General features: G+C 44.4%; 2 protein-coding genes and 1 non-coding gene across 11 annotated transcripts in view; 1 reads left to right on the top strand and 2 right to left on the bottom strand.

The window, feature by feature from the left end:
• LOC112248629 (ras-specific guanine nucleotide-releasing factor RalGPS2) overlaps positions 1-27806 on the bottom strand; it is a 153720-nt gene that overhangs the window by 37138 nt on the left and 88776 nt on the right. The gene's annotated exons all lie outside the window — the stretch shown is intronic.
• LOC112248658 (angiopoietin-related protein 1) lies at positions 58-27275 on the top strand. 2 transcript variants are annotated; one of them, XM_024417876.2, is made up of 7 exons: positions 58-200; positions 11114-11385; positions 11476-11804; positions 12023-12314; positions 23642-23835; positions 24719-24989; positions 25211-27275. In XM_024417876.2, the coding sequence occupies exons 2-7, from the start codon at positions 11166-11168 to the stop codon at positions 25396-25398; spliced, it is 1494 nt and encodes a 497-aa protein (XP_024273644.1). In that variant the 5' UTR covers positions 58-200; positions 11114-11165; the 3' UTR covers positions 25399-27275. The 2 variants fall into 2 exon arrangements, with proteins under 2 accessions (XP_024273644.1, XP_024273652.1); XM_024417884.2 differs by lacking the exon at positions 58-200 and adding an exon at positions 342-546.
• trnaa-agc lies at positions 22511-22583 on the bottom strand. The gene has a single exon. It is a non-coding gene; the product is annotated as a tRNA-Ala (tRNA).

Raw genomic sequence — 27806 nt, 5'->3', positions numbered from 1 at the left:
GGGACCGGTTGAGATCCCAGGACAGAGGGAGTAGAGTGGGTGAGAGAGCCAGAGATGAACCCCTGTGTGAGATGGGAGATATGCACATGAGCAGAGCTTGAGGGGACTGAACCGGAGCACGAGGCTCTCTGAGCACTGCCTGACTAACGACACACACATACATCTGCAGGACACACTCTCTCACAAACAAACACACAAAGGTAAGCAGCTGCATGTCTCAGAGTTTGTCCCCCCCCCCTCTCTTGTGTAGCTATGTGAGCAGCTGGGAGAGCTCTGCAGGAAAGGTTAGGATGTTCTGTGAGGGAGTTATTTTCTGTCTGCAGAAGAGTCAGAAAAGTTTATCAACGCTCTGCTTCTCCAGAGGACTGGGATCTAGATCTGAACAGCTTTACTGTGAGGCTGGTTGTACATAGTGTACAGTGGGAGTAAGAGGGACGCCTCCGACAAAGAGGCTGCGACAGACAGGCTGTATTCGGACGTCACTCATGATTTGAGTTGGACTGAAGGAGAGAAGGGAGCTAGCCACACACAGCTGCTCAGCAACAGGTAGCCTGCATTGTAAATGTCCATTCACTGCTGCTGGGTTCTTTACTGGGCTACTGAAACTTTACTACTTTTCCTTTCAAACTACCACTAGTTAAATAAAGTGCATGTCTTTCACTAGAGTAACTCCCTGTCGAGCTGGACTGTTTCCATAACTCTATTATTCAAGAGGAGAGGGGGGGAAAGAGAGAGAGAGAGCCATGGTCCTGTTTATTTCTCTAAGCTTTGGTTTCCTAATACCCTCTCTGCCTGTCCTAGGGCCGATAGTGCAGAATGAGAAATGGTTGTTAATTAACCAGGATAGATTAGGGTTAAATAAATAAGTCACAACCTAATACAGTGTGTGGCTAGATGACAAGCACACGTACCCACTTGCATGTTGTGGCTTCATCAAGAGTGACTGGGGTTGTTTCTGAGTGAATAGAAAATCCCATTCATGGTGTCTTGTTTGAAGAAAAACAACCCTGATAATACATTGTAATTCTACTCTGACCATATCCTGCTGCAGCCGACGCTACCCTCCATCCAGACATCCACCACGGTCATGCAGCATCTAATGCAGAACACGAATAGTATCAGTCTGCTAGCGCTCATATTGCCACTCACAATTATGTTAAACTGCTTTCACTTATACATGCTCTACTCTGTCAGTGAGATCCATGGAAAACTCTCTCTGCTCACTGAGGATGCACATCTGTTAATGCTGTAGGACTGGAGATAGGGAACGCACGTACATACGCATGCGCGCACAGCCAGAGTTCACATAGGCAGTATTAACAACAGCTAAAGCAAACATGAGGGCAGGACTAAATGTCCTGAAAATGTTTCGTGAGGACGAGTGTTTCTCAACAAGCGATAAAACAAAGAGCAAATCACGGCCCTAAATCATCTGACAGACAGAGCGGGAGGGAGGGAGGGAGAGGGACTTTCCCAGTTCAACGTCATCAGAGAAGACCCTGTGCTTCCCAGCAACACACATTGACAGGACTTGACATCCAGGTTTGGAGACGATTTAAAACTTAAGACATTTGAGGAATAGGTCTATTCATATGGGATTCCTGAGAAACTCAAACACACACTGTGGTGTCAGTCCACAAACACACAGTTTGCAGCTCTCGCTCTGACCACAATACCACAGCTACAACACACACTCCACTGAGCCTGCCTGTCACACAGGGAGTAATATACACTTTATGAAGCAAATCAATTAATTTAAGTCAGCCTGCACCAATGGGAAAAAACAGAGGGGGGATAAGAGAAAGAGGTATATACAGAGCTCATACATGGATCTGTTGTGTTAATGGCGAATCAGACAGCAATGAGTCAAAACTACTCTGTTAGGAAAGGAAAGAGGAAGCGAGAAGGGAGAGGACAGCGGGAGGCAAGACACAGGCACATACAACCAAGAGTCAGAGGACACTGTGTGTGTGTCTAATAGGTAACATATGTGCAGAGGTTTTTAGTAGCATGGTGACTGACAGAGCAGTAAAAAAATAACAACACCAGAGGATTAACGGTTCCGCTCCAACATAAAACACACTGCATTATCCACCCTATAGGTACTGGAGGGTCACACACACACACACCTTGTTATCTTGAGAGTGAGTGTGTGTGATGGAAAAAGTAAGGGAGGCCTTGAATGAACCCAAGCTAACCCTAGACACAGCAGTCAGCACTCAACGACATATACACAAACACAGAGAAGCCCACAAGGGAGCTTGGGTGTGTATTTGCGTGTGTGTCTGTGAGAGAGACCTGCTCGGGCTTATGCCCCACAAAGAGTAATTGATTATGGGGTGGGGGTGAGGGCAGAGTGGGACCACACCCTACTACTCTGCAAACCCCACATTTGACTTCTGACCTGAAACACGTCTAGGGTTCCAGTCAAAACGCACAGTGGAAGAACCAAAACATTGATTCCAGTGTGGTGTTGGGCTGTGGAAGAAGTCTCTGTAAGAAGACTTTTTGGGTTTGGGAGATCAAACCAAAGGCCCAGACACATGTCCTTGTGGCTCCCTTCCTCTTTCTCTAGTTCCCTCGGTTTTCCTCTTCTTCATCCTACAGACCGGCTCCAGGACCAATTAGAGTTTAGACGGACTCTTTCACAAGGACATTTTCTCCCCCTCTACTCCTCATTCTCTTCCCCCTCTATAACCTCACTTACCCCCGTCCTCCACATCTCCTCCATCGCTGTTTCTATCAGTTAGTATGACATGGTGTCTAGCATGTGGAGGTTGCCTGGGCTGTTGCCTGGGTTCTGATTAATTGCTAACATGTTTCAGGGGTGCGTGTGAGACAGAGCGAGAGAGCGAGAGCAAACGAGAGAGAGCAAACGACAGAGAGAGCAGATCATATTTATGTTTGGGAAGGGCTGTGTTTTTATGAGACAGTGTGTGTGAACAGTAGGGTCCTGACAGGACCAAGTTTGTAGTAGAGTTTTTTACAGATGTGCTTCTAAAGCATCCTGTCCTCCTCTTCTGATCCCTATATTTTTTCCTCCTCCTGCTGTTATTTCTAGTGATGTAGAATATCTGTTGTGTGTTTGGGGGGGTTTGGAATCAGACAGGGAAAGGCTGAAGGCCAGACGGGATGTTGGAAGCTGGAGCCGCGAGGCTGGGAAATACATTGGCTATAAAAATATAAATCAATATTTTTCAAATATGCCCCTTCTCTTCCTGGTTCTGCCATCCATCAGACTAGAGAGACACAGACACGATCCGTACCCAAATCTGCAGGCTTTAATAAAAATGAATGGAAGAGTGACACCATCCAGCCATTTACAGTACCATTTAAAAGTTTGGACATTTCGGACATAAAGGGTTTTCTTTATTTGTACTATTTTCTACATTGTAGAATAATAGTGAAGACATCAACACTATGAAATAACACACATGGAATCATGTAGTAACCAAAAAAGTGTAAACAAATCTAAATATATTTTTTATATTTCAGATTCTTCAATGTAGCCACCCTTTGCCTTGACAGCTTTGCACACTCTTGGCATTCTCTCAACCAGCTTAGTGAGGTAGTCACCTGGAATGCATATTAATTAACAGGTGTGCCTTGTTAAAAGTTAATTTGTGGAATTTCTTTAATTTCTTAATGAGTTTGAGCAAATCAGTTGTGTTCTGACAAGGTAGGCGTGGTATACAGAAGATAGCTCTATTTGGTAAAAGACCAAGTCCATATTATGGCAAGAACAGCTCAAATAAGCAAAGAGAAATGACAGTTGATTACTTTAAGACATTAAGGTCAGTCAATCTGGAAAATTTCAGTCGCAAAAACCATTAAGAGCTATGATGAAACTGGCTCTTTTGAGAACCACCACAGGAAAGGAAGACCCAGAGTTACCTCTGATGTAGAGGATAAGTTCATTAGAGTTAAATGCTTCACAGAGTTCAATTAACAGACACATCTCAACATGAACTGTTCAGAGGAGACTGCGTGAATCAGGCCTTCATGGTCGAATTGCTGCAAAAAAAACACTACAAAAGGACACCAAGAAGAAGAGACTTGCTTGGGCCAAGAAACACGAGCAATGGACATTAGACAGGTGGAAATCCTTTGGTCTGATGAGTCCAAATTTGAGATTTTTGGTTCCAACCGACATTTCTTGTGAGACGTAGAGTAGGTGAACAGATGACTGCCACATGTGTGGTTTCCACTGTGAAGCATGGAGGTGGTGCTTTGCTGGTGACACTGTCGTTGATTTATTTAGATTTCAAGGCACACTTAACCAGCATGGCTCCCACAGCATTCTGCAGCAATACGCCATCCCATCTGGTTTGCACTTAGTGGGACTATCATTTGTTTTTCAACAGGACAATGACCCAAAACACACCTCCAGGCTGTGTAAGGAATATTTGATCAAGGAGAGTGATGGAGGGCTGCATCAGATGACCTGGCCTCCACAATTACCAGGCCTCAAACCAATTGAGATGGTTTGGGAGGAGTTGGACCGCAGAGCAAAGGAAAAGCAGCCAACAAGTGCTAAGCATACACTACCTGTCAAAAGCTTTAGAACACCCCCATTTTTCCAGTTTTTATTGAAATTTAAGCAGCTCAAGTCCAGTAAATAACTCTAAAATGTACATTGCTTTTCAGTTTTTGGTAACCTATAATATATAGTAATATATTCGGTTGCCAGAGACGCGACCCCGTCATTCAGTCTTTTTTGTCTGCATCTATGGACGCGACCCAGTCATTCGTTCTAAATGTTCCATTGCCATACCGGCTGTCAACGTTCTTATCCCTTACTAGCTAGCTAGCCAACTAACTTAGAAGTATGTCAAACAGTGCAGCCAAAATAACAACAATAGCTCTATTCACATTTGTATAAGCTGTTTTCTAGTGACATTTAGTTTTGATACATCCGTAACAATAAGCTAATGAGGCGCGATTTCGCATGGCATAGAAAATGTGCTCTCTCGTAAGAACACTGTTGTTCAGAGGCAGCAGCACACAGCTAACACAATCACTTAAAACTGACGCTGGAAAGACTGCAAACCAGCTGCACGTTCAATTTGACCTGTTTTCTATTGATAGTGCTTCATATAAATATACAAACAAAAATTATGCTAATTCATGATTTCGACAGGCTGAGAAAAGCTGCCCACCTGTGTCTCATCCCGACACGTTCATTACGATGGGAGCGCTGGAGATCGAATTTGAATATTGAAACAATGTTGCAAATATGGTAGAGACAGACAACAAGGTTTACACAAATCTCCGCTGTTGAAAACTAAATGTTATTCTAAAAGAAAATGTGCGATAATGTTTAGATGCTTTTTATTGTGGAGATAATAAATTGCCTGGCTGGGCTGATGAGACGGTGGATTGCGCATTCAGACGGAACAGAGTAAATAGGCATTTTAACATTTGATTTAGCCGGTGGTAACTTGTGGAATAGACCTTGCCTAGAATGAGTTTTTAACCAAAATCGGCAATCAGGATTAGACCCACCCATTGAATAAATCTCTATATATGGCTCTGGCGCCATGTGATATATTGGCCACTTTAACTAGAGGTTAAGCAATAAGGCCCGAGGTGGTGTGGTATATGGCCAATATACCACGTCTAAGGGCTGTTCTTACGCACGATGTAACGCAGAGTGCCTGAACACAGCCCTTAGCCATGGTATATTGGCCATATACCACAAGCCCTTGATGTGCCTTATTGCTTTTATAAACTGGTTACCAACATAATTAGAGCTGTAAAAATAAATGTTTTGTCCAATGGTATACGGTCTGATATACCACAGCTGTCAGCCAAATCAGCATTCAGGGCTCAAACCACCCAGTTTATAATCAACTTTAACCCTGGTCTATAAATCCTGTGAGAATAGTGTGGCAAGAGCCAGAAGGCTGATCCTGTTGGTAGCAGCAGTGAGGACTGCAGATCTTTAAACAATCCTTCTCATTCATGATTTTTAGAGTGAGTGGTTAACGCAGCTTCTGCCATTTCCTCTCTGGCTGAGGTTGCTGTGATTTCACTTACCACAGATTTACGCACTGTGTGGTGTGGTTGCACCCTAATCCCTTCTCTACTCACAGCCAGTCTGCGAACTTCCTTTCATAGGATAGCCGGAGGCAAAGTTATTATTATCCATTGTGCCTTCTTGATTGTGACATCACTCTGAGCCTTAACCAAAACAATGGCGTACAATCTCTCCCCTCGGATCTAAAACCAGTAGGAAACACCAACTTCAATGAGAGTTATCTTAAAATTAAAAAGATATAATAAAAGCTCAGTTATAAGTTATAAAAGCTTAGTTAGCTAGTTAGCATTGTTAACGTTAGATAAACCGTGTCTAGACTCGGGAGCACATAGACAAGTCACATAGGCTTCAGGAGCCAGCTGGTTAGATATTATTCCACCATGGATAACTGGCTACTAGTTAGTTTTCACTAAAATATGTTCAACTCCTAGTTCGTTTATCCACTGACCACCGCATTTAGGATAGCTAAATTACTGAAATGTAGCCAACTAATCGTGACACATTTGGGTTAACTTACTCATATCAAGCAACAGACAGTTTGTGGAAAGGTAAAAATAACAATAGTAGACAGTGAAACTAAATAGATTGGTAGCTAGCTGGTGATGCTTTCATTTATTTCACAAATAATTAAGCTGAACCTGGGTTTTCCAAGTCGTTCAGTGTTTACTGCTCATGCAGATGAGCAAGCTTAAATAGACGGCTCTGCAATGCACACACCCAAGGCGGCTCAAACAATCACTGAACATAGCGTAATATTAATAATGACTTTGCCTCCGGCTATCGAAAAAAATATTTTGCAGCCGATCTGGCACTGGACCCAAAATGTCAGACCACCGCAACACAGCCCTGGAATGTAGGAGATCAGATGCCAAGGGGAGAGGAGGTAGAGGTGTTGAGTGGGGGGCTCAGATCTAGGGTTGCAAAATTCCGGGAACGTTCAATAAATTCTCTGGTTTTCCAGAAATCCTGGTCAAAGGATTCCAGATTTTCTGGTTATTCCCTTCTGATTCCGGGAATTTTCCAACCGGAATTTTAGAAGAAAAAAAAAAACTGGGAATTTATTTAACGTTCTCGGAATTTCGCAACCCTAATCAGAGCACAGGGTGGGGCTGGGGCTGTGTCTAGGGTGATTGGTTGCTGGAGCTGGCAGGGTTGGCATGCCCGTGAACAGCTTACTACATCACAGCAGAAATCTCTAAGATCCAAAGCCACAAAACTCCCAGAACACCAACCCACAGGCCTGTTAAGAGCCACACTAGCCAAAATAAGACTAGAAGGGCTAATGAGGCAGGAAACTGATCCCAGAGCTGCCTGCCATGAAGCATGTAACACAATGGTAGGCTTCACACAGGAGGTTGAGGAGTGGGTGGTAATTTGACTAGTATAGATGAGGTATCTTGGTAGAGGGGGCTATTGAATCCTGGGCTGTAGGCCTATATTGGCCCTGGGGTGAGGCAATAATTTATACAGTAATACCGTAAGAGAGAGAGAGAAAGGGAGAGATGTAAGATGGTGTCTCTTGTCCCGTGAATGCTCCATTAACAGTCCATGTGTGTGTACGTGAATGGGAGCATATGGCTAAAAGCGAGACCGAGGTTTCAGGCCAAAGTCATAGGTCAGCTGCCTATTAATAACCTCTAGTAAGGTGAGCAGCCAGCGGAAAGTGACGGAGAACACCCTGTTTCCATCGTGTAAGACTGGGAAGAGGGAGACCGGCCAGGGCAGTTCCAGAACACAAAAGGCACAGTTACAACACACACACACACACACACAGGTGCATGCGCACGCACACCATCACACTCCTAAGGCTAGTTTTCCTTTGGCTGGGGTTGTACGTTGCGACATCTGTAAGGGGGATACTTGAACCGTTGGCTATGGACCAGGAGCCAAAAACACTTATTTTTATTGAATTTAGAGAGGTTGAAGGAAAAAGAAAAGGCTTTAACAAGTTGAGAAGGGGGAGAAAAGGAAAGGTTGTGATTTCTAACTAGCTGTGTTTTGTGCCTTTCTAAAGTCTGTTCATCTCCCCTCACTACTGCCACCACCCATTAACTACTACAGCCTCAATACTGACCCATAGAGTGAGGGAGGAGCAGACAGGTTGGGGATAAAGGGAGAGAAAGCCAGAAGAAAGAGGTAGAACAGAGTGTTGCATCAGTACTATAAGTGGTTGTTGAGGCGTAGTCCTGCTTCAGAGGTGTTGGGTCAAACGCAGAAGACATTTCAGCTGAATGCATCCAGTTGTACAACTGACTAGGTATCCCCATTCCTCTTTATGGAGAGACAGCCAGGGAGATGAGAAGTGTATGACCCACTTTCTCCAGTTCCAACTCTGCATCTAACGGTCAGCTTTTACCTCTGTTTGCCTGCCTCCCCCCTCCCCCCTGTGAGGTTCTGGGTGTTCTGGGCAGTTCGGAGTTGTTTTGGTTTAGTCGGCTCAGGTTGGTTTGACTGGTCGGGGCTTTCATGTCTAACTGAAAGAGACATGTCTCTTCTTCATCTTCTCTCTACACTAACCTCTCCAACCTCCACCAGTCTCTGTCTGTGTCCCAAATGGTCACCCTAGAGCACTATGCGCCCTGGTCAAAATGTGTGCACTAAATAGGGAATAGGTTGCCATTTGGGACCCAATCTGAGACGGACTGACTCAGTAGAGAGCTGGTTCAATCTACATTCTGCCTCCCGCTACAGACGTGCTCTTCCTGTAGGCCTTCACTAGGCGTTAAGACAGTGTACCGACACAGAGTACAGGCCACTGACAGGTCTGGTCAGAATGCTCTACTTCTGTGGTGTACATGCATAGAAAGAAAGAGGGCGAGAGAGTCAGAGAAATAAATAATGTAATGACAGTGATAGGTATGTGTGCTGTTCAGTGTGGATTGGTTTGTCTGTCTCAAAGGGAGCCTGATAATGGAGCAGTATGGACATGGATAAAGGAGCTGGAAAAGTAACTGCCTTCAGGAGAGCAGTGTGTCTGTGTGTGGAGACAGAGCTCGAAGGAGCTGTTAAAGCCATTAACAGGTCAGTGAGGATAGAGGACCTGGTTACGTTGTCAGGGGTGTCTGCTGTCAAATTAACACAGCCAGAGAAATGAAGAATGGACTACACACACTTTTCACAGCGTATTGGCTCGGTTAGCACACACACACTCTGGCACACAGTATCCACACTACTAATCGAACTGACAGAATTGACTCTAGTCCAGAGGAGGCATTACAGGAGCCACACAGGGCATCAGTTTAAGGGTGGGGGTTTTAGGTAGTGAAAACTCAGGGTGTAAAGTGGAGCAGCATTTAGGTAGTGTGTGTGTGTGGTGTGAGATAGTGATGAGAAGCAGACATGGCAGGCACCTGCAGAGGGACAAACACAACAGTAGGGGTCAGAGAGAGGTTACAGGAATCAGAGCAGGGCCAGGGCACTGGGGCAAAAGGGGGGAGTGGTGGTAGGCAGAGAGCAGGGCTCTAAAGTGTGACCAACGTGGTAGCATATATGCAAGTAAATATTTTGCTGTTCAAATTTTATTTGGGAGCACTGTGCTACAATGAAAATATACTTGTTGTAATGATAAGGCTTCACTGTACCTTTGTTTCCGAGCACCCTAGAGAACCAAGTGAGTGCAGATTTGTTAGTAAATGACTTTGTAATTTCAATGACAGGTATTCGTATCAACATTTTTGCCTTTATAATAAACTAATGTATTTACAGCATTAGATATTCGTTTCTAGGGCACAACAGGTGCTTCAAAAGGTAGCTAAAATTAATTTAGGCCCAATATAGGCTGTATCTCAATCAATTACATTATTATTTTTGCTCCTAAATTTCATGTGGTACTCCTAACTAAGTGCTACCAATGAAAAATGTTAATTTAGAGCCCTGGCAGAGTGTAACAGACACCTCGAGAGGTAAATAACATTTTCTACTTAGCATACCTTAGCATACCTGCGTGCGTGAGTGTGTCTGGGTTTCCGTTAGTAAAAATGTGGCGCCGGACAACATGACCAGAAAGATTCTCATTCACCGACCATTTGAGAAATTTAACGGACCCATATGCATTAGGTGAGTAAAGATGCAATAACTAGGATGGGTTGCTAATGTGACTAAGCCTTTGGCTCAACAAAAGAAAGTTGATATGAAAACCAATAGAACAGGAGCGAAATGGTGGTTTCAATGGAAGCTCTAAAATAACGTAGTAGGTGGAGAAAGACGCCTGAGCGAAGTTCCCACTTCTGTTTTTCAGGGGAAACTAGGTTAGGTTAGGTTGAAAATACTATATCCCTGAAAACCGGATGTTAGCGCTTCCTGGAGATTGCATAGGCTATGGCGGCTCTGATAGAACAGACATCCAGACCTACTCCTGCAGAATGACTGGACAGCAATTTGTTTCCCAGATCCTTGGGACACCAGCTAGCCCTTTTGCTGCTTGGTTGTAAACTTCCTCGACCATCAGATTGGAAAAATACAAATACACAGGGATTGTACAAACTAAACGTTTGGCTCTGGTGCTCAAGCGTCTGTTATTGGGAATTATTCTGCCGCATGACTAATTCACTGCCTTGGAGATCATTGACATTTTCTACAACTCCATTTCCAGCAAGGCAATCACATAATTTCTACACCTCGCCAAGAGGGAAACTCCCCTGGTGTTCGAGTTGTAAACTGGCTGCTGTAAAATGTCCATTATTAGTGAGCTTGACTACTACTTCTGACAAAGACTGTTTGCTAGTAATTATTAGCTGTAAACATGCTATTTAATTGTCCAACGCTGGCAACATACTGCAACCAAAGACTGTTAAGTATGAAGATAAGCAGAAACTGCCACTCCAATAGAAATGGCTGATCACATTTGTAGGTGATGTCATGGCGACGTTGGCTAGCTAAGCTCATGTTGCGCCTCTGGGTATTAGAAAACACGTCTTGCTTTGTTGTTATGAATCTGCCGCAAAACTATTTTCCTTTTTAGGGATATAATATACAGGACTAGCACACCTGGTATATTGTCATCAACAATTGCATTTTTCATTGTTTGGAAAAGTTAACTCTTCACACTAACTCCTGTTTCTTCATCCATTGCAGGGAAGCATAGAGGAAGTCCAAGAGGCATCCAGCTAGCCAGTAGAAGAAGACCATGCAGGGTGTGGTTGGGGTGAGACGGGGGGTGTCGTGGAGCCTGTGTGGCCTGCTCTACCTCTCTCTCTGGGGGCTGAGCCAGTGCAGCGGTTCCAGACAGGCCAGAGAGACCAGGGACCAGCCCAGGGACCATCCCATGCTCAGGGCCAAACGAGCTCCTGCTGATGATGTCAAGAAGTGCTCCTACACCTTCCTCATTCCCGAGCAGAAGATCACAGGTCAGTGTTTTATCTTCTGTGAAGATGGTCATTTATTTTTTGGTCCGGTCTTGTTTCGTGACTTTGAATGATTCTAACGTCCATCATCAGGCCCCGTCTGTGCCAGCGCCACGGGCCCAGAGCCGGACAAAGAGCGTGTGACGCGGATCGACATAGCTGACGTGAGAGAGGTGCTGTCCAAGCAGAGACGGGAGATTGAGACCATGCAGCTGGTGGTGGACGTGGACGGCAACATGGTGAACGAGATGAAGCTGCTGAGGAAAGAGAGCAGGAACATGAACTCCAGGGTGACCCAGCTTTACATGCAGCTGCTGCACGAGATCATCAGGAAGAGGGACAACTCCCTGGAGCTGGCCCAGCTGGAGACTCGGGTTCTCAACGTCACCTCAGAGATGCTGAGACTGGCTTCACGCTACAAGGTTAGAACATCAAGGTGGAACTAGAAAGCAACGTGCTTAACGCTACTTTCATGTATAAATCAAACGAAGTGTGTTAGAAGCAAATCAATAGTGCCATAATACAGAAGCTTTAAAAAGACCAGCAAACAATAATTTGATATAGTTTGAGGATATTTAGATATTCTAGAACTAAATTAAGTGATTTGTGGCCTTTGGTTACCTTCTCTTTCTGCCACCAGGAGCTGGAGGGGCGTTTCGCATTGATGGCAGGGTTGGTGAACAACCAGTCGGTGCTGATCGCTGCGTTGGAGGAGCAGTGTCTGCGGACCCTGGGGCATAGTGAACTACCTGTGGTCCCCCCGCTGGTCCAGGTGGTGCCAGAGAGTATCCCTGTCAATAGCCGCTTTACCAACGAGATACAGAGGGACCATACCAACCGAGCCTTCCCACGGGGGTCACGCATGGACTCCCCCACTGCCTCCCCATTTGCACTCAATCCGCCGCCACCGCAGGGCACGCTCACCTCAGACGGTATGTACCAAGTAGTGCCGGGAGGGGTGGTTAACGTTAAATGAGAAAAACACAATAATTGTGTCCAATTATCACAGCATGTGGAGTTGGTTGGAAGCAGTGCTGGTACTGTAATTTCTGAATTAGGCAGAAGCTAAACTCACAGTAGGCCGGGCAGACATTTCACATCTCGAACTATCAGAAAAACGCAAAATTAGCAATGCGGTGGCCAATGGTGCATCTAATTCCCTAAATGCCTGGCGAATGAGTAAACGGTCTGGCTAATGGGCCGGCTGTGGTATAGTGGGTTCATACCTGGCAGGAAAGACTGAAGCAGTGAGATCACACATTCCTCTCAGTGCCTCTGGGACAGCTGGACTGGCTATAACCTACTGCTTGCATGCGTGTCTGAGCATATGGAGTGGGTTCTGGAGAATTAAACTGAGCCCTAAGAGTATGGGTTGAGTTCTGGGCGTAACATTGGCTTTCTGGGCGTATGGCCGAACTAAGCTCAGTGTTGGCTCAAATGCTGGCCAGATATACAAACTGCGATAAATACAGCTCTACCTGCAGTCCATCACTGAGCAGGTACAGAGGCACACAGGGTCACAAACACATTCACACAGCTGGCTGCTGGGTGCCAGGCTACAACCTGGGTATATGATCTTAACTCTGGGTGGATGATGTAGGCATTTTTCAGCATATGGGCCAGCTTAAGCAAGCCTTTTCTGAGAACAGGCAGATATACAGTGGGGATAGAGAGCTCTACCTGCAGTTAATCACTGACCAGACACCCACAGCAAACACACACACAGAGGGAAAAAAATGATGGGTGCAGCCCCCGATTAATATAGCTGCAGGGAAATTAGAAAATGTATGTGCAAGCCAATAGGCCTATACACACACACACACACACACACACAATATACTCAAATCAAACCCATCTGGTGGGCCAGGCCCAGATTACAGTCAGACAGAAGCAGTAAATTAGAGACTGCAGGAAGCTAAGAGATGCTCTCCTTATCTGACTCAACTTGCTCTCCTGACTAGCCCCCACAAAAATCACAACATCTCCCATGTGAGTGAGATCATTTTCAGCATGAAACCAATTTGCAGGGTCATAATGCTTCTTGGAAATCCCTCTTTGAAAGATTGGGCAGGAGCATTTTATTATGACTGGAGATTTGGTTTGAAGACCGCAGAGGGGGCTTAAACAAACAGATGGCTGACAATGAACTCACTGTAACACTCACTAGAACAGCCATACTGAACATGCAGACCGCGGTCCAGAACCAGAACGGGGTCAATACGGACCGCTGGTCCCGGCTTAAAATAAATATATACAGTGCTTTCAGAAAGAAATCACATCCCTAGACTTCTTGCATATTTGGTGGTGTTACAACCTGAATTTAAATTGAGATTTTGTGTCACTGGCCTACACACAAAACCCTATAATATCAAAGCGGAATAATGTTTCTAGCCATTTTTACAAATGAATAAAAAAAATGGAAAACAATGTATTGAGTAAATAAGTATTCAACTCCTTTGTTATGGCAAGCCTAAATAAGTTCAGGAGCAAACATGACTGTGTGCAAAAAGTGTTTAGCATGATTTTTGAATGACTACGTCATCTCTGTACCCAACACATACAATTATCTGCAAGGTCCTCATTCGAGCAATGAATTTTAAAACACAGATTTCTCCATGAGGCCAATGGTGACTTTAAAAAAGTTTGATTTTAACAGCATTCGGAAAGTATTCAGACCTTCACTTTTTCACATTTTGTTACGTTACAGCCTTAAACCATGATGCAACGGCCCTGAGATCACCTGTGTGAACTGTTAGACAAAACCAAATAAAATTTTGCGATATACAGTTAGTCAGAAGTTTACATATACTTAGGTTGGAGTCATTAACATTCGTTTTTCAACCACTTAACATTTCTTGTTAACAAACTATAGTTTTGGCAAGTCAGTTAGGACATCTACATTGTGCATGACAAGTAATTTTCCCAACAATTGTTTACAGACAGACCTGTGGATGTATTAAGGCCTACCTTCAAACTCAGTGCCTCTTTGCTTAACATCATGGGAAAATCAAAAGAAATCAACCAAGACCACAGAATGTTTTTTGTAGACCTCCACAAGTCTGGTTCATCCTTGGGAGCAATCTCCAAATGCAAGTATAAACACCATGGGACCACGCAGCCATCATACAGCTCAGGAAGGAGACCCGTTCTATCTCCTCGAGATGAACGTACTTTGTTGCAAAAAGTGCAAATCAATCCCAGAACAGCAGCAAAGGACCTTGTGAAGATGCTGGAGGAAACAGTAACAAAAGTATGTATATCCACAGTAAAACCACATAACCTGAAAGGCCGCTCAGCAAGGAAGAAGCCACTGCTCTAAAACCATAAAAAAAGCCAGAATACAGTTTGCAACTGCACATGGGGACAAAGATCGTGCTTTTTGGTTCTCCAGTCCTCCGGTCTGATGAAACAAAAATAACACTGTTTGGCCATAATGACCATTGTTATGTTTGGAGGGAAAAGGGGGATGCTTGCAAGCTGAAGAACACCATCCCAACCTTGAAGCACGGGGGTGGCAGCATCATGTTGTGGGGGTGCTTTGCTGCAGGAGGGACTGGTGCACTTCACAAAATAGATGGCATCATGAGGAAAGAAAATTATGTGGATATATTGAAGCAACATCTCAAGACATCAGTCAGGAAGTTATAGCTTGGTCGCAACTGGGTCTTCCAAATGGACAATGACCCCAAGCATACTTCCAAAGTTGTGGCAAAATGGCTTAAGGACAAAGTCAAGGTATTGGAGTGGCCATCATAAAGCCTTGACCTAATCCTATAGAAAATTTGTGGGCAGAACTGAAAAAGTGTGCGAGCAAGGAGGCCTACAAACCTGACTCAGTTACACCAGCTCTGTCAGGAGGAATGGGCCAAAATTCACCCAACTTATTGTGGGAAGCTTGTGTAAGGCTACCGAAAGGTTTGACCCAAGTTAAACAATTTAAAGGAAATGCTACCAAATACTAATTGAGTGTATGTAAACGTTTGACCCACTGGGATTGAGATGAAAGAAATAAAAGCTGAAATCAATCATTCTCTCACAAAGCACCGGGCCCACACGGACTATGGGGTAAAGCAATGCAGGTCTAAGCCAACCAGCTCAAGGGAGTTTTCACACGACTGTTTCAACTCCTGCTGAGCACTTGTTCGGTGCCCAACTCCTGGAAGGTGTTGACCATCGTACCACTGCCTAAGAAGTCAGGCGCCAAATCACCAAATGACTTTCGACCTGTGGCCTTCAAGCCCCTTCTGGCCAAATGCATGGAAAGGGTTGTCAATAAGCACCTTAACCTGTGCATAGCAGATAGATCAAATGAACCCATCATAGTTTGCCTGAGGATGCTACCCTGACCTTCGTGAACATGGTTGTTTTACTTGAGCTTTCAACACAAATACACACACTGTTGAAACGACAACTGGGTCTGAGGCCTCGCAGGTTGGATCAATTACTTTTTTCTCCCCAAATTTGTGGTATCCAATTGGTAGTCACAGTCTTGTCTCATCGCTGCAACTTCCGTACGGACTCGGGAGAGGCCAAGGGAGAGAGCCGTGCGTCCTCCAAAACACAACCCAACCAAGCTGCACTGCTTCTTGACACAATGCCCACTTAACCCGAAAGCCAGCCACACCAATGTGACAGAGGGAACACTGTGTCAGCGTGCACTGCGCCCGGCCCGCCACAGGGGTCGATAGTGTGCAATCGGACAAGAATATCCCTTCCGGCCAAACCCTCCCCTAACCTGGATGATGCTGGGCCAATTGTGCGCCACCCCATGGGTCTCCCGGTCGGGGCCGCCTGCGACAGAGCCTGGACTCAAAACGAGAATCTCTAGAGGCACAGCTAGCACGACGATGCAGTGCCTTAGACCACTGCGCCACTCGGGAGGCCCGGATTAATGACCAACTGACCGCCCACAGATGGTCCTCATGAAGGGGGCACTCGCTGATGAACTGACCCTGAACACAGGGGCGCCCCAGGATGTGTCCTTTCACCGTGGTTGTTCTCTATCTACACTAATGAGACAAAGATCCAAGGAAACAATGTGAGCCTTTTCAAGTACGCTTATGACATGCCTCTGGTAGGACTCTTTTTTAAAGATGCTACGTCAGATGGGGACAGCCATTTTAAATAGACCAACAACATTCAAAAATGATGCCGGTCAAGTGCCCTCCACATCAATGTGGAAAAGACAAAGGGGCTGATCATCAATGGCAGCAACTTGCCAATGTCCAACCACTCTCTCTGAACGACCAATCAGTGGAGGTGGTTAAGCGTTTCCAATCCCTAGGGACACAAATTGATAACAAGATGAGTTTTACAGAGAATGCAGACTGCATATTTTTAAAAGCAAGCCACTGCTTGTTTTTAAATCAGGAAATTTAAGTGGTTTGGGGTCAGCCAGGATGTTCTGGAGATGGTGTACAGCAGCTTGGTGGAGAGCATCCTCACGTTCAATATGACAGTGGTATGGTAATCTCCCATTTGAGCAGTCTGTTCCACAAGGAAACCAAAAAGAAGGCACTGGCTGTCATTGGCGACCCCTCCCACCTGCTGCAGCCTCAGTTCGAGAGGCTTCCCTCTGGCCAGTGCTTCAGAATGCTCATGGCCTAAGAAGAAAGTGTTCAAACAATTAATGCCTTGTGCAGTTGGACTACTAAATGCAATGTAAATTGTATCGGTATACAGTGCAAGTATTCACACTTTTCCACATTTTGAATTTAGAAAACTGATTAAATGTTTTTTTCCCCTCATCAATCTACACACAATAACACATGATGAAAGAGCACAAACAGGTTATTAGAAGTTTTTGCAAGTGTATAAAAAATAAAATATAAAATTTGCATAAGTATTCAGACCCTTTACACAGTACTTTTTTGAAGCACCTTTGGCAGCGATTACAGCCGCAAGTATTCTTGGGTATGCTACAAGCTTGGCACACCTGTATTTGTGGAGTTTCTCACATTCTTCTGCAGATCCTCTCAAGCTCTGTCAGGTTGGATGGGGTCGCTGCACAGCTCTTTTTTCAGGTCTCTGCAGAGATGTTTGATCGGGTTCAATTTCGGGCTCTGCCTGGGCCACTTGAAGACATTCAGAGACTTGTCCCAAAGCCACTCCTGCATCGTCTTGGCTGGGTCGTTGTTCTTTTGGACGGTGAACCTTCGCCACAGTCTGAGGTCCTGAGCTCTCTGGAGATGGTTTTCATCAAAGATGTCTCCGTGCTTTGCTCCGTTCAGCTTTCCCTCAATCATGACTAGTCTCCCAGTCCCTGTCACTGAAAAACATCCCCACAGTATGAAGCTGCCATAAAAAATAAACAATAATTTAACTGGGAAAACCCGTTTTTGCTTTGTCATTATGGGGTATAGTGTAGATTGATGAGGGAAAAACATTTTTAAATCCATTTTAGGGGTCAGAATACTTCCCGAATGCAGCACACACACACACACACACTTCAGGAACTCAGTCAGACTTTAAACATTCTGCAGTTGAGAGTGGTAATAGTAGAATGTGCAAGGTGCAATTACGAAATTTGGTAGTGTACAGGCAGTTTTCCTCTTGTTATGTCATTCACTTACAGACATTATAGAGCTCATTTTAACCTGTCAGAAATGTCCAGTTGATCAACTGCTGGTCATGTTCGGTAACTTAGTCTAACCAGCTATTTAGCGGTCTAAATCTTGTAGTGATCATGGCCAGATTACGTGCCCAGGGGACTCACCCCCAGGGGGCCCCCATTGATTTTGTTGAGTCACCCCGGCATCATATGAACACACAAAATGTGTAAATTGCAGGAAATTAGCTTCAAACTGCAATAATTTCTCTCTGCCCCATGGCAAAATGTGTAGAATTGCAGGAAAGAAGCTTTTAAGAAATTGCCAAATGTTCTCCCCGCCAACAACAGGGGTGTGAACAGTTTGATCAGCTTGAGGTTACATGGGTTGCAAGGTGGGGGTTTGTTACTATGCTGATAAATGACAATATCCATCCGGTCCTTTGCCATCTAGGAAAATTGTGTGACCGGACCTTCTCAAATAGTAGTTGAGTACCCCTGCACTAGAAGAATGAGCAAGGGCTTTCATATATGGCCTGGGGTAGGAAGGAGGTGAAACTGACAGACTGAGCATATGATTACTGAGGACAAAATAATCTCTGGTCTGTTTTTGGGTAAAGTGGATTGGAGAGGAAAGCCTGAGACTGTAATCTTCAGATCAAAATGCCACTACCTTCCTCTATCGGCCCCTCTCAGGTCTGCTGTGGGCCAGCTGGGGTCTGCATTACTTAAACCCTTCAGCTGGGTGCACTGTAGGGCCATAACTCTGTCTGTACTGTACCAGGTCAATAGGTTCAATACAATAAACAGAGGGAGATCTAGGGGTCAATGTTTGACAGACATTTTAACCTCATTTTAACCTCGTTGACAGACATTTTAACCTCTGGTTAATCTGTTACAGTTGTCCTACCATTAGCCATCACAGGAAACAACCTCACTGTAATAATAGACAACAAAACTGGTCTACAGCCTTTCAGTAGTCAAATGTTATAACAGCAAAAGCTAGCAAGCACTTAAACCATAATAGAAGTGGTCATTGTTCACAGCAGACTTCTCCCTGACGTGAAGTCAGACATCTATGTCAAATAGTGCCGCCTGCCATCTGTCTGTCTGCATGTGTGATCCGAGTTGAACTAAGTGTCTATATATATACACTCATCCAATATAGTGAGTGTTGTAACTACTGGCCCTGTGCCCAGCTTAAAGAGCCTCCAGAGAAGTCTAAGTGGAGTGTGTGATGTCAGTGTCAGACCAGTGAGCCTCCAGCTCCTTCAGGCAGAGCAGCCGTTTCCTGCAGTAACAATAGTGGGACTATTGGCAGTCGAAAGGACTGAAGAGGAAAGAGGGAAGGGGCTACATTTAGAAAGAGTCTATTGAGAGAAAGGCCGGTTGGTAGAGAACGAGGGAGCGCGGGACGGAGGGAAGTACAAGGGGAGGGGATGGAGGGGCTGTGATGACTAGGGCCCCACTTTCAGAGGAAGAGAGGGACAGCGAATGTTGAAGATTTCTGATTGTGCATACAAATTCTTGAGCTACAAATTCGAGTACTACATGATACTCGAATGCGCCCTACACCCATCATGAGGTTGCTACAACCTAGCCTACAAATTAAAGTTTATAATGTAGGTGCATAGGTCAAGAGAGACACAAATTGGAGTAATCAAGGTGACAACGAGACTGCCTTGCACACACACTCTTGCCTGAATCCAGTAGGTCTGGGGTGTAATCATTAGGCCAAACAGTTGCTATTGGAGTTTCCGTTAGAATTCAGGTAGGTCCATCCCCGTTGCGTTTGCTTAAGAAATTGCTTTGCAACACAATTGGCAGAATTAATACACCCCTGATTACACGCACACACAGTCTTCACGGATCTTTACCAGAATATCCAAAACCCTATCTGGGACCAAAGCGGATCCGGATCCAGAATTCTAAATAATGTTAAGGGTCTGGGTCAGATCTGATATGATGGTCTCGGGTATGTAATTTTAACTGACTTGTTCAGAAGGGCCTGTACAGATCTGAACACGACTGCTGCAATAGAGAGCGAGAGAGACATAATTTATGCTGCTGCTTTTGCTTTCCACGAGAGCGGAGCTTGTTGTCCTCATCAAAACGGCAACAGGCTCTATGATTACATTTGTCAAAATCTTGAAATCAAACAGAAAAGTCTTAAAATCCAGTTTTTTTATATCTATTCCTTGACCCACCAAGACCGTAGGACGTTGGCACAGTAGGACGTTGGCACCGTAGGACGTTGGCACCGTAGGACGTTGGCACCAAGGCCAGGCGCTAATGAGTCTCTCTTTCCTCACTGAATGACAAATGGATGACAATTGTGACCGTTTCTTCACAATAAAAATTACATTAGGCCTAACTGAATGATAAGGAGGGTGAAGAGGTTGATTTAATTTAGAACAAAAATAGTGTAATGAGTTTGGTTATGCCGATTTATTATCGTTGGCGCTCATGTAAAAGATTTGACATTGCACCTTGACACCGGTCTATTTCATTTACTATAACACCATTACTAATCAAATTTATTGTAAGGGAAAAGAAAATGCTACGTACTGCAGCCATGACTATATCAAAGTTGATGAGCAAGGAGAAACAAACGACGCCAGTCAGCCTGCACAGCTGGCCTATTAAAACAAAATGCACACAAACACATTTCTTTACAAATCAAATGTTATTTGTCACATGCGTTGAATGCAACAGGTGTTGTTATAGTGAAATGCTTACTTACAAGCCCTTAACTAACAATGCAGTTTTAAGAAAATACCTCAATTTTAAAAAAGAGATAAGCATAACAAATAATTAGACAACACATTAAATAACAATAGCGGGGCTATATACAGGGGGTACTGGTACAGAGTCAATGTGCTGTGGCACCGGTGTCGAGGTAATTATGTACATGTAGGTAGAGTTATTAAAGTGGCAATGCATAGATAGTTATTACATTAATTTCACACAAGAGTTAGGCTATAGAAAATATTACATTAACAGTGATGAGTGAAAGTAAAAGTTGTCAAAAATATAAATAGTAAAGTTCAGATAACCCAAAAAACTACTTAAGTAGTACTTTAAAGTATTTTTACTTAAGTACTTTACACCACTGCAAACTATTGAAAATGCAATTATGTTCTTTGAAATAATCGTTTTTTTAGGTTTCTAATGTTACCGAAGACCTTTATCAACACAAACAAATTATTATTCTTCCAATAGCATATATGAAATGTATTTATTACACTGTTAGAATGTTCATGCGTCATTGGCTGGAAGGGTCGAAATTTGGATTTAGGCCTAATTTTTTCACAAGGACTTTGTAGAATTATACAAAAACTAATCTAAACAAATATCTATTGTTATATTTTTACATGGATATATTTCTTCATGCAATTCGTGTGTTACAACTGTTTATGCACTATTTATCAAGACTTGGTGTTTTAGTTTGCAAACCTTGCGGGTTGATATGCATCTGATGTGTATACTAAATGGAACACCCGGCAACACTCTAGCTGGTACTTACAAGCTGAACGGCCAGGAGGTTCTAGTGTTAATGGAAGATAGAAATAAACATTTAAGGAGAAGGATAGGCTACAATGACCAACAGCTAGGCTGCTACTTAATATTCTGAATGGATATGTTGTCATAAGAATAAGGAAGCGCATGCACTGCAGCCTCAATTAACCTAGCTAGCTAGCTTCTCCAACTTTTTGGACCAGTGACGACCTCTCCGCTAACCTTTTCCATTTGCTTGGAAAAACCGCTACACAGCCTACATTGCCGTCACCATATTAGCTAACGTTATAGTCAACATGGCTACTAGAACTAACACGTTAGTAAACCCACAATCAAATCTATGTGTACAAATCCATGTGGACACTATATTGTGTACAATCACACAATACAGTGTACAGCAAGCAGTTTAGCAGTTACACCGGTGGGCACCGGCTGCAATAAATTTATACAACTGAAAGCTTAACTTCAGTTGGAAGAGTTGTAGTGTTGGCTATCCAACAGGTTTTTGAGTAGGCTAAATAAGCTGCATTAGGTAGCTAAGTGAAAGGTAAACTAAGAAGAGAAATAAACAAAATAAAACTTTCATTTAAGAAATTAATTTGTTCAAAACTGATCAACTATTATCTCTCTCTCGCTTTGAGTCAACTACTCACCACATTTGATGCACTACAGTACTAACTAGCTGTAGCTTATGCTTTCAGTATGAGATTCATTCTCTGATACTTTGATTGGATGGACAACATGTAAGTCTATGGAAGGGGGTGAGAACCATGAGCATCTTAGGTTTTGTATTGAAGTCAATGTATCCAGAGGAGGACGGAAGCTAGCTGTCCTCCGGCTACGGAATTCTCCGGAATTCTGTTGATGCTACTGTAGACCTTCATTGCAAAACAGTGCGTTTTAATCAGTTCTTTAGTGACGTAAATATATGTAATATTGTTTAATCTAAAAAGGTTTACTTTATGAAATTCACTGAGTAAATTGTACATTTACATTGTAGTCATATAGCAGACACTTATTCAGAGCGACTTACAATAAGTGAGTACGTACATTTTTCGTACTGGTCCTCGGTGTGAATCGAACCCACAACCCTGGCGTTGCTAGCGCCATGCTCTATCAACTGAGCCACACGGGCCCTCCCCGGATGGCCCACTGAAAGAGAGACAGACAACTAAATCATACACATCATATCAGAGCTCCTCCACTCTGAAACGTAGCCCAAATAAATCTACTCATCTCCGTTCATTCTGGACAGTTTATTTGGTCCCAAAAGCAACAAGAGAGAGAAAGCGAATTAATTGTTCCTGCTCTGTGAGGAAAAGCAACACGATCATCTATCATGAATCTCTGAGGATGAGTGGAGCCAGGCTGAATTCTCTTCTGTTGATGGCTTAGCTCTCAAAATACACATGGCCAGTGAACCTCAACACACAGACCAACACCACACTGTGGATGGGCCAATCCCTGCTCAAATCACTAGGGTCACATGAGATATTCCCCTGTTTTTTACTTGGAGAGAGAGTGAAAGAGTCCAAGAGAGCTATAGACAGAAAGCCTCTCAAGACAGAAGTGGTCTAGATGAAGACGTATGGTTACTGGAATAATATATCCCGGTTCGGTGAGGTTTTAGGTATGTTTATAAAGCACTACAGTGGCTCTGTCCTCCCTGTACACACAGCTGAGAAAACTATCTTCTGTGTGCCTCAGGCCCCAGTGGTCCCCCTCACAAAAGACTGTCTTCATGGCTGCTCAATACATATCATTCACACAGGAGCAGGAAATAAGCAGGGTTTAGATACAGCTGGGAATCTAGGTACTGAGCTAATGCTGGCTGGCTACATAAGGCTGTATGGTGGTCTGGGCAGGAAAGGTGCTCACGGACTGCTACAGCATCGTAACTACTCCTACCCATCCCCCTAAGCTAGGCGGTCTTGGCAAGCGATGCCTTCCTTTCTCTGTCTCTGTCTGCCCAGCGGGGGTAAAGAATCTATTTAGCGTGTGTGTGATGAAAGAAGACATCTTGTTCACCTGAGGCAAGATATAGTATGGAGATTAGAGGATGTTACATAATAGAAGTACTAACAGAGGAGACACACTGGCTTTGGGCTCTGGTCAAAACAAGTGCATTATATAGGGACTAGGGTGCCATATTGGACGCAGCCACTGACCCTTTTCTCCCTCCCCCTCTTCCAGGTCCATTTAAGGATTGTTACCAGGTGCGCCAGGCGGGCCACAGCACCAGTGGGATGTACCTGCTTAAGTCAGAGGGCAGTGACCGGTTGATCCAGGCCTGGTGTGAACACGGCCTAGACAACGGAGGCTGGACTGTGCTACAGAGGAGGAAGGATGGATCGGTCAACTTCTTCAGGAACTGGGAGAACTACAAGGTACTATAGTGCAGACGATAACGCACACTGACATCGATCATAAACATCTGGATAAGTATGTATATTGTTAAGCACAGAGCCATTGGGGCTAAGTCCAGCCCTCTCTCTCTGACCTCCAACCACAAGCCACCCAGATATGACCCCAGTAGGGACATGGAGGGAGGGGCTGATGTTCCCCTTATCTCCCCTCCTACATAACATAACCAAGCCCACTCCCCACCACATTCTGGGGCTGCTAACACACCCCATCACTCTGGAGAAAGCCCTGGCACAGAGCCACGCATGTGCACACACACACACCTATTATACCCCCATGGGCAGGTGAGGAAATCAGACTCCTTCCCTCCTCTCTCTTCCTCCATCCCCCCCGCTTTCCTCTAGTCATCATCACAGATCTCATCTGGACCCAAAACACCCAGCAGTGTGTGTGTGTGTGTGTGTAGCCCCCATAGACTTTCTCCCCTGCCACAGCCAGTAATTCACCTTGACTGGGAAGGCAGACCTTTGACACATTATCGTCTCCAACAGGGAACTGATTCAATTCTGTTCCATTGATTCTTAAGGTCTGGTTTCCTTTAACACAATGATGCAGCGTGTAATCATATTACTGAAGTCTACCCTCTGTGATTTACCCTCTCTTTGTCCTCTGAGCGGGACTATTTAGACTGTCTACAGACACAGGTGTGGTTCCTTTTGCTGCTGACTAGAAACAGTGCGGTTTGTTAGGCTAGTTAGTGGGTGAAAGCAGCATTCCAAAAGCTTTAGCTGGGACACTACACAACCACCACACAACTCACTGTCCTGTAACCGTTCATTAGATACCCTTGGAGACTGGAAATTATCTATATTATAACCTGCTGTGTGTGTGTGCGCCCCCCTACAGAAAGGCTTTGGGAACATTGACAGTGAGTACTGGCTGGGTCTGGAGAACATCTATAACCTAGGGAAGCAGGGGGACTACAGGCTGCTGGTAGAGCTGGAGGACTGGGTGGGAAAGAAGGTGTATGCCGAGTACAGCAGCTTTCACCTGGAGCCTGAGAGTGAGGGCTACCGCCTGAGACTGGGCACCTACCAGGGAAACGCTGGAGACTCCCTCAGCAGCCACAATGGGAAAATGTTCACCACGCTGGACAGGGACAAGGACGCTTTCTCAGGTAAAACAAGACAGTGTGCCAAAACAGGGATGTATGCTAGAATACAAGTACAATGCTGTACTTGTACGTTAACACACTACTATGCTACAATACTAGTTTCCCAATCATACCGTTTCACAAGCTTCTTTGTACTGTGGTCCATTTCTCTAACATCCCTGCTCAAGTGACATCAAGCACTAGAATATGCTGTACCACTAAGCCCCCTCCTCTCCCCTCCCTAGGTAACTGTGCTCACTTCCATAAGGGTGGCTGGTGGTACAACGCCTGTGGCCAGACCAACCTGAATGGAGTATGGTACAGCGGAGGGGTTTACCGCAGTAAGTTCCAGGATGGAATCTTCTGGGCCGAGTATGGAGGAGGGTTCTACTCCCTCAAGTCTGTCCGCATGATGATCCGACCTATCGATTGAGCCTGGAACAGGCTCCATCTCCCTACCTCCACCTTTGACCCATCATGAGCCCTACCCTACCCCTCCCACTCCTGACCCCTCTCAGCTTCTCTACCAAGCTACCCTTCATCTCCACACTCCATTCCATCCTTCCATTCTCAAGTGGAATAGAGGATTGGATTTCAACAGTCAATGCACAAAATGGAAACCCTGGTTATGTTTGACCGTCTCTGGATAGAAGACACAGCTTTCTCCTATGTTTCAGCTGTGCTCCTATTGAGTCCTCTCTAACATAGCCAGATAGTGCTGTGACAGATGGCAGTGGACAGCCAGAGTATGGACTCGAACACAGAGCTAGCTGCCACTGCCTTCTACAACAGTCTATATATACAGTATGCTACTTCACCATGTCACAGTTCAATACACTATGAAGGTGATTACTTTAGGAATTTGAGATGACTTACAGCCTAAATGCTACTGGAAAAAAATATTGTTCATTTTGTTGTTCTGTTTTGCTTGTCTCCAGCGGGTTTGTTGCTAAGTGAGTGCCTTTCTTCACAGCGTAATAAGGATTTAATTACAAGTTCCTTATGTCATCGGTTAAAATCAAAATGAGAATGTACCACAGTCAAAAGGGGTTGAGAGGCACGCACCTCCCCCCAGGCATACAGGACTTGGTATGGTCTTCATGTACATATTACTCTGTTGTTTTGTTTGGGCTTGTTGTTTCGGGGTTCCCACAAGCACTGAGCGGAAATGGACTCCTAACAATGTGCTTTGTGACGTGGGAATGGCCTAACTCGCTTTGGCATGTAAATATATTGGGCTTTATTTGTGAGAGTTAATTTAAGACGTATGAATCTGCTCAAGCCAAATGTTTCCTCCATGGTCTCCCTGCCATCTCTCACTTCTGTTATTTATCAACATATTTATAATGAGTATAGTTATAGTCACTCCCTGCTCTATTTAGCCCCAGTATGGCCATTCTGTTTATTCCTGTTAAGGGTCACACACACACACACACACACACACACTAGAGAACAACCGATAATCAGCTGAGGCGATATATTGGGCCGATATTGGCTGTTTCTAGTCTAATCGGCTATTGGCCCTTCTCTAACGACTTTGCAGATAGTCCCTCTACATAGCAAAGCTGCTGCTATGCCAGCCACCACTCAACGCCTCAGCCACGAGCACTGCACAATGCCAAGGAATGTCTAGCTGGGACAATCAGCAGCAGTAAGCAGCAAGCTAGCTCATTCTCCAACAGAAATGTGTAGTATTAAGAAACGGATTAATTGACACAATGGATGAATTAACTCCCGTGGCAAATATTAGTTGAGTTAATTCACTAATAATTAGGCTTGTGTCAATGTGCCTGGACATGCATGCAATAAGCAAGCTAGCTATGTGACCTGTTATCAAAGATCACAACTAAACATTTCATCTGTGGTGTTAGCTAGCTAGCTAGATAAAAATGTAGCTAAGATAACAAATAGGAGCTAATAGCCAATGTAACTAGCTAGTTGTCATTTAGCTGGTTACCAGTTTGAACACGCACCATTTTCTGCAACGAACCATCTGACTTGTAATTGTGTTACGCAGTTAGATTGGTAAAAACTATGTCAAACGTATTGTTTGATTTTTAAATGAATGCATACACGGCTGTCTCTGGGAAATTTTGTCATCCAAATTTTAAAATGTAATGATATTGGATAACAGCCTAAAATATCAGCCTTGACTCCCTAAAAATCGGTTGGGGCCCTAAACAATCCATATTGGTCATTCTCCAACACACACACAGAGACGAACGTCAAGTTGACGAAGGTGAATAGCTGCCCTGCTCTGACATCAGTTTCCATGCAGCTCTATACTAAATAAAACCGTTTTTAAATACCCTTTGCTCTCAAGACTTCTCATTCACACCATCTCGCTCTCCATTTCTCACCCAACCACCCCATGGCCAACAAACAAAGTAACATATTCCAGGACAGTTAGTCAAACTAGTAAGTCTGCTTTGTCACAGCTGGCGTAAACATTATACGTTTGATTATACCGCTGTATGAAGGAGCTATCAGGAACAAAGAGGTAGTAAATATGGAGGATGATGAGTCTTATGAAACGTCGCATTATGAAGGAGTTCATAATGAAAGAATGCAGCCTTGGAGAGTAGAGGAGGAGAAGAGGGGGAGAGCGGAGGAACGGGGAGGAGGAACAATGAGAACCACATTTCTGTAGTTGAGAGAGCGAGCCTGGAGTCAGGACAACAAAAAGGTGAAAGTGGAGAAGGAAAGAGAGGACAGGGAAAGATGATACTGAAGTAGAGGGGAGACGAGAGAGATAAAAGGAGAGTGATCAACAGAGAAATGGATTGAAGACAAAAAGGCAAAAACACAAAAAAGAAAAAGGGGAGGGGAGCAGGGAATGAA

This window comes from Oncorhynchus tshawytscha, linkage group LG01 (assembly GCF_018296145.1).
Source record: "Oncorhynchus tshawytscha isolate Ot180627B linkage group LG01, Otsh_v2.0, whole genome shotgun sequence".
In the NCBI taxonomy this organism is placed as follows: domain Eukaryota; kingdom Metazoa; phylum Chordata; class Actinopteri; order Salmoniformes; family Salmonidae; genus Oncorhynchus; species Oncorhynchus tshawytscha.
This window is presented reverse-complemented; position numbering and strand designations above follow the sequence as displayed.

Coding starts and splice junctions, on each gene's coding strand:
- LOC112248658 (XM_024417876.2), top strand. CDS start 11,166: ATGCAGGGTGTGGTTGGGGTGAGACGGGGGGTGTCGTGGAGCCTGTGT. Junction 11,805..12,022: donor GACTGGCTTCACGCTACAAG/GTTAGAACATCA, acceptor TTCTGCCACCAG/GAGCTGGAGGGGCGTTTCGC. Junction 23,836..24,718: donor GGAACTGGGAGAACTACAAG/GTACTATAGTGC, acceptor GCCCCCCTACAG/AAAGGCTTTGGGAACATTGA.